General features: G+C 54.1%; 1 protein-coding gene across 1 annotated transcript; it reads left to right on the plus strand.

Annotated features, from left to right (window-relative positions):
• Positions 1-1,623: 1,623 nt before the first annotated feature.
• CNP (2'',3''-cyclic nucleotide 3'' phosphodiesterase) lies at positions 1,624-4,369 on the plus strand (the record flags this gene model as incomplete). Its single annotated transcript, XM_080359861.1, has 3 exons — positions 1,624-2,239; positions 2,699-2,841; positions 3,418-4,369. The coding sequence occupies 3 exons, from the start codon at positions 1,624-1,626 to the stop codon at positions 3,868-3,870; spliced, it is 1,212 nt and encodes a 403-aa protein (XP_080215987.1). The 3' UTR covers positions 3,871-4,369.
• Between the last annotated feature and the right edge of the window lie 2,012 nt (positions 4,370-6,381).

A 6,381-nucleotide genomic window follows, 5' to 3' on the forward strand; every position in this document is an offset into this window, starting at 1 on the left:
CGGGAACAGTGTGTGGGGGTCCCAGCGGTAAAACCGGGGGTGAAGCGGCTCCATCCCGGGCGTATCGGGCTGCCCGGAGCGTCGCTCCCTCCAGGAGAGCCCGTGGGGACAAGCGGGAGCTTTGTGGGGACAGCGGGGAGGGCCGGGACGGGGCGCGGGCTGAATGGGGGATTGTCCGTCCGGGGAGCCCCAGCTCCGCCGAGGCGGGTCTGTGTGGGACCATTGTCCGTGTCCCCAACCCGTGAAGGCGACTATTATCCTCCAAGCTGGCCGCTAAACAATGGGGCTGAAGGGTGTTTTCTATTATTGTTCTTTTGTTTGCGCGGTTGAAAAGCGGCCTCAGTTATTGCGATGGCCAGCAGCTGCCTTCAGCCAAACACCAACCCCAGCCCAAACCTTCGCTCGCACCCGGGGCCTGTCCTGCTCGTCCCCCTTGGCAAACGGGACACTTGCTGCTCTTGCAGGTGGCTCACGCCATCACCCACCTCTTGTACGGTGACTTGGGCGCCTCAAATTCATGGGGAAAACAATGTGGGGGTCCCAGGAGAGCCGTGTGGTCTTCGCTCTTCCAACCCATTTTTGGGAGTGGGCACGACCGTCCCGCTGTGCCATAGCTGACCCTGGGCAGCCCAACACAACCATCAGAAACAATGAGGCTTTGGAACCAAAAGCCACCTCCACGTTCTGGAATAAGGGATAGAAGAGTTAACCAACTGCACAGCTGTTTTGGAAATGATGTTTTCACCCCCCAAACAGCAAAGCCGTATTTTTCTACCGTGGGCAGAGCGTGTATGTAATACGGAAAACCCCTTGATTTTTTGCATCAAAGGCAAAACCTGCTCCTTCAGCATCACCCCGCGGCTGCCGCCACGCGAGCGGGTGCAGGTTGCGGGCGAGGGGAGGTGGAGAGTTCACATATGGACCCAAAAACCAGTTGGTTCTATTAGAAACTCACACAGTTGGTTTCTCTCCCGCTGCCAAACACGATTCTGTGCTGCCGGGAACGCTGGTTTCACTTTCATGTTCAGCTCAGCAGCTGCTGGGAGGTTTTGCCTTTACCGGAAGCGATTTCAGTTGCTCTTAATCACTAGAGGAGCCCGAATTCCCCTGTGAGGCGCTCGGGGTGCTGGTATTCAGGACAGTTTGTAACACAGGGGATTCTCCTCGCAGTGCCCCCCCAGAACCAGCCTTTCCATGGGGACGGAGGGTCCCGAGTAGCCCAAAACCCCTTCGCAGCTCCTTGTGTTGAGGCGCAGCGATGGGGTCGCAGCCCCTGGCGCCGTCCCGTTTTCAGGCGGAGTTCCCCCCGCTGCACCCTCGTTATTCACCACCCACCGGTGGTCATTTAAATAGCTCAGAGATAAATTGGACGCTTGCACCAGCAGCTCGTGGTGCCTGCGGAACCGCAGCAGCTGCCACGTGCTGGGTAAAACTTCCCCTTCCCGGTCGGGCTGGAGCCGCGTGTTGAGCTCCCGGTGAGACGGGGACACACAGAACGTGGCGCTGGGAGGGTCGAGGTGTCCCCTGCGGGGTCACCAGCCTGCAAAACACTTTCTCGTTGCGTTTCAGAACAGAGGCTTCTCAAAGAAGAGTCACACGTTCCTGCCGAAGATATTTAGGAAAATGTCTACTCAATCAGCCAAAGAAAGACCCGAGAGCTTGCACTTCCCGTTCCTCGACGATGAAGACACCGTCTCCACGGTCAAAGAATCTAAAACCTTCTTCATTTTACGAGGGCTGCCCGGCAGCGGCAAGTCCACCCTGGCCCAGGCTATCCAGGATAGGTATAAAGATGCCTGCAAGGTCATCTCGGTCGATAACTACAAAATCACACCTTCAATAAGAAGCACCGTTCCTGAAGAATATTCCAAGGTGGATGAGGATCTAGTTGACTATTGCAAACGAGATATCAGCGTTATCGTTTTGGACGACACTCACCACGAGAGGGAACGGCTGGACCAGCTCTTCGATATCGCTGACAAATACCGCTACAAAGTCATCTTTGCCGAGCCCAAAACCCAGTGGCGAATGGATTGTTTGCAGCTGAAGGACAAGAATCAATGGAAACTGTCGGTGGAAGAGCTGAAGAAGATGAAGCCCAGCTTGGAGAAGGAATTCCTGCCCATGTATTTCGGGTGGTTTTTGAGCAAAAGAAGTTCAGAGATCCTGAGGAAGGCTGGCCAGGCCTTCTTGGATGAGCTTGGGAGTCTCAAAGCCTTCAAAAAGGAGAGTAAATACTGTATGTATAGAAGTATCTTGCCAAGTTCTTATTGGGAGGATGAAATGTTAACACTCAGCAAACCGAACAAGCTTGGTTGGCTTCTAAAGAGAATTTCTAGTTCAAGTTAGCAACGAGAAAAACTGGTTAAAGCTCCAAATGCATCTCACATAGTGATAAAGTTGCTGGTGTAAAATGAAGTGTTCCCTAAGAGGTTTATGGAGCTGGGGGAGCTGGGGCATCCAGGTCGGACAGAAAAGGGAAGGACCGAACCCCCCTGTCCCTTTGGGGGTTGGTACAACAATGTACAGAAGCTTCTGGTTTCTGGTTCCATCCTCTGCTACCCTGGGCAGTTTTATTTACCCAGCCAGCAGTAAGATAAAGCACAAGGGACAGGTTGGTGCAGGAAGCTGAGATGGGGCTTTAGGCTCACGGGGTGACACCGGGGGGATGGTTAATATTCTTTACCTGTGTTTGCAGTTGCTTCTGCTATCGAAGATCCCAAAATAAAGATAGATCTCACCAGCTACTTTGTGAAGAGGCCGCCCGGGGTCCTGCACTGCACCGCGAAATACACCGACTTCGGGAAGGCAGCGGGAGCCGAGGAATACGCGCAGCAGGAGGTGGGTGCGGGGCTCCGGCTGCTCCCCATAAAACCGGTTCTAACCCCTGTCCCACCAGGGGACACACAGGCCCCTCGGCGGGGTGGGATGTGGTTTTGCTTTAAGCCAAGAGGGCGACTACAGGGACAGAGTCAGAACTGTGGGAGAGATGGTGAATCTTTCCTGCTCCTATCCCGTCCCCCCGACTTCCAGCATCAGCTCCGGTAGCTTGATTTGAATGATTAATTAAGATCTTGTTGATGATGTCCCTGCAGGGCTTGGACTAGATGACCTTTAAAGGTCCCTTGCAACCCAAACCATTCTGTGATTCTCCAATAAGGTATTCACGCTTCCAGCTCAATTATTTCCAAAGGGATGAGCCCAAGATAGATATTGGAGTTTGCTCTGAATTCACAGAGCAGGAACTTCAGGCCATGATTCGCTAGTTGAGCACCGTTATCTCAAATATGTCCAAGCAAGAGGTACCGTGATCAGCCAAGACTCCAAGCTTAGGGACAGTAAAGCCACGCACAGCAAACCCCACCTGTGTGCGGCGACTTAGAGCTGAGCTCTGGCTTTGTCTCCCTCTCCTCCCAGGCTGTGAAAGCTGCTTACGGCAAAGGCTTCACGCTGTCCATCTCCGCCCTGTTCGTCACCACAAAAACTGTGGGCGCCCGCGTGGAGCTGAGCGAGCAGCAGCTGCTGCTCTGGCCCGCGGACGCCGATAAAACCGCGCCCGCCGACAACCTCCCGCGGGGCAGCCGGGCCCACGTCACCCTGGGCTGCGCCAGCGGCGTCGAGGCCGTTCAGACCGGGCTGGACCTGCTGGAGTTCGTGAAGCTGGAAAAGGCCGGGAACAAAGGGGATGAAGTGGGGGAAATCGGAGGGGGGAAACTGCTGTATTTCAATAACGGTATGTGGATGCTCGTCCTGTCGAAAAAGATGGATGTGAAGGCGATATTCTCAGGTTACTACGGGAAGGGGAAACTTGTGCCAACGCAGAGCACCAACAAACGGGGCTCTGCTTTTAGCTCCTGCACCATCATCTAGGAGCAGCAGCTGGCTTGTCGGTTGGGTTTTAAAAGGCGAGTAACTCCTGTAACCTGTTAAAGTGTAAAGAGAAATAATTCTACCTGTACTAAAGTAAACCCTGTGCCAACCCCAGCGTGAAGCCTCTGGGGAGGGAGTTTCTCGGCCTCAGGACGAGGAAGAAAACAAGCAAACGCAGGTCACTGAAGCGCTGCTGAGCGCATTCTAACGGAAGAGTTTTGGCGAGAACTAACCATGGTCTTCTGCTTGTTTTCTTCCTCGGAGGAAGATCTCCCAGGTCTTTTATAACCTCCCTCTGAACCACAATCGTTAGGTCTTTACCTGTCGGTACCACGAGCAGTCGCAGCCCAGAGCCCGTGCAGAACTGCTCTGAAGCCGAGCGAACCGTGACCGTCTCTCCCCTTCTCCCCAACATCGGCCACCGTGGCCGAATCACCGGGTTAAAGATGAGCGAGACCTCAACTGTGCAGCGTTAATTCGAGCGGTTCAGCACCCGCAGAGGTCGGTTCTGCAGCTGGTTCATGTTTGCATGTGAGCGCTGTGCGGCGGTACACGCTGTGCGGCGGTACATGCTGCTGAGCGGCCAGAAGCAAAGCAACACCAACAAAACAACCCAGAAAAGGGAAAGCAGTGACACACGGGGGGGACGTTCAGCTCCCGCAGCCATCACCCCAGGGAGGGCTGCACCGCGGCGCCCCCGGCCCATAGGGAACAACCAACCTGCCTTGGCAGGGGGTGGAAGAGATGGACTAACGTCTTTTCCATCTGATTCTATAGGAACTAAAATCATGTCTGAAGTATCGAGCCGTACTTCATGCAAGATTTTACTACTTTTCTCTAATGCACTTGAATGTTAAGGTAGGACGGCTGTAACCTTGTAATGTAGGAAGTGGAGGTATAACCGCGTAACTCAAAGCTAAACCGGTGGCTGGACAGCAGTTAATGATCGAGCACTTCTGTTATTAAATGTGTTTTATCGAAACTTATGTTTTTTCTCTTAGCCAGACCGTTTCCCGTTGCTCCGTGCGTGTGTGGTCACTATTTACCGTAACACAAAGCTAACGCATCCAGGTCAGGACAAAACTCACGCTAGGGCTCAGTGTTTGAACTGGATAGTGAATTAACCCCGTATTAACGTCTGTAAATACTCACTGTGTTTGCCAAGCGTGTGCTGGGCTCGTGTCTGCACCGGAGCCGTCGCCTGGGCAGCGGAACCAGGGCCGATGGGGCAAACGCTCTGCAAGGTGATGAACAGAGTAATTCCTGCTGTTATAATGACAAATTATAACCAAAAAATCATATATATGCCCCCACACTTGTAATGGTTCAACAGACAAAGCCTTGGTAGCTCCCCATGTTCAGCTTGGGCCTTCGCTAAAGCTCCCGCAGGTTTGTTCCATCAGAACTCGGTGCCCAGGCCAGCCCCTCGCCCTCCGGGTCACATCCAGCACTGACATGCACCGCTGGAATATCTTGTTTATTTGCCTGTTCAAGAACAACAGGGAGACTGTCGTCGTTTCACGTTTTTATTAGTTTGTACATCATATACAGTTTATAATAAAGTAAACCAATTGCATATGGTTCCGCTGCAGTCTGTGATATTCTTCATATAAACACATCATTATGAATTATGCCTAATGAAGTAAACAACAGGTATTCACATTTGTTTTACCATTCACATCCTAGAAAGGTCAGGGTGCGCGGGGACGGCGCTCACAGCGACGCGAAGCCCGTCTGGAGAGGAGGACGGTTGGCAAAGCGATGGGGACAGCGATTGCTCCATGCAAAACCCCTTCCCTCCCGCGGGAAAGGGGGAAGATATTTACACTGAGGTAACCGTTCCAAACTCCGTTCACATAAGCGCTGCAGCGTGGGCTATACATCCTCTCCATGTTGGCTTCACGTCGGCGCCCGGTTTTGCCGCGGCGTTACAGCAAAGCGGACGAGCATGCGGGGAAGGCGCTCGGGTTGCCGCTTCGCACTCGGCCCCTCCAGTGTTGCTTTAAAGCCGGAGCTGTTGGGAGGGAGCCAGGGGACCAGAGGCAGCTCTCCCACCAAACTCCGGCTTCCCAAAGCTCCGCTTTGCTAACACGGCGGTGCAGACGATGCGGCGGCTCAGCACCCGCTCGCGTTTCACCGCAGAACCTTGCGGGGTCTGTGCTAGAGCGCAAAGCCGCCCAACCCCACGCACGGACGATCCCACGCGGCGCTGGGGAAGCGAGGCGTTACCCACGTCTTTCAAAGCCACGCGCGGGTCCCGCTGCCCTGGTATGAGTGGACAACGAGGACGTCTCCAGAACACACAGAACGGGGGGTGACGGAGCCCCCGCCACCCCGACCAGCCCACACTGACCTGGGGGACACGCGAGCCGCCCTTTCGCTCGAGGAGAGGGGAGGGCACAAGGCACAGATTGCGGCGGGATGAAAAGCATCCACCCGAAGGTGAGTGAGTGTCTTTAGTTCTTTCTGACACCGAGGAAGCCATTTGGAAAGAAAAAACAAGAGCAAACC

This window comes from Nesoenas mayeri, assembly GCF_963082525.1.
Source record: "Nesoenas mayeri genome assembly, chromosome: 26".
In the NCBI taxonomy this organism is placed as follows: Eukaryota; Metazoa; Chordata; class Aves; order Columbiformes; family Columbidae; genus Nesoenas; species Nesoenas mayeri.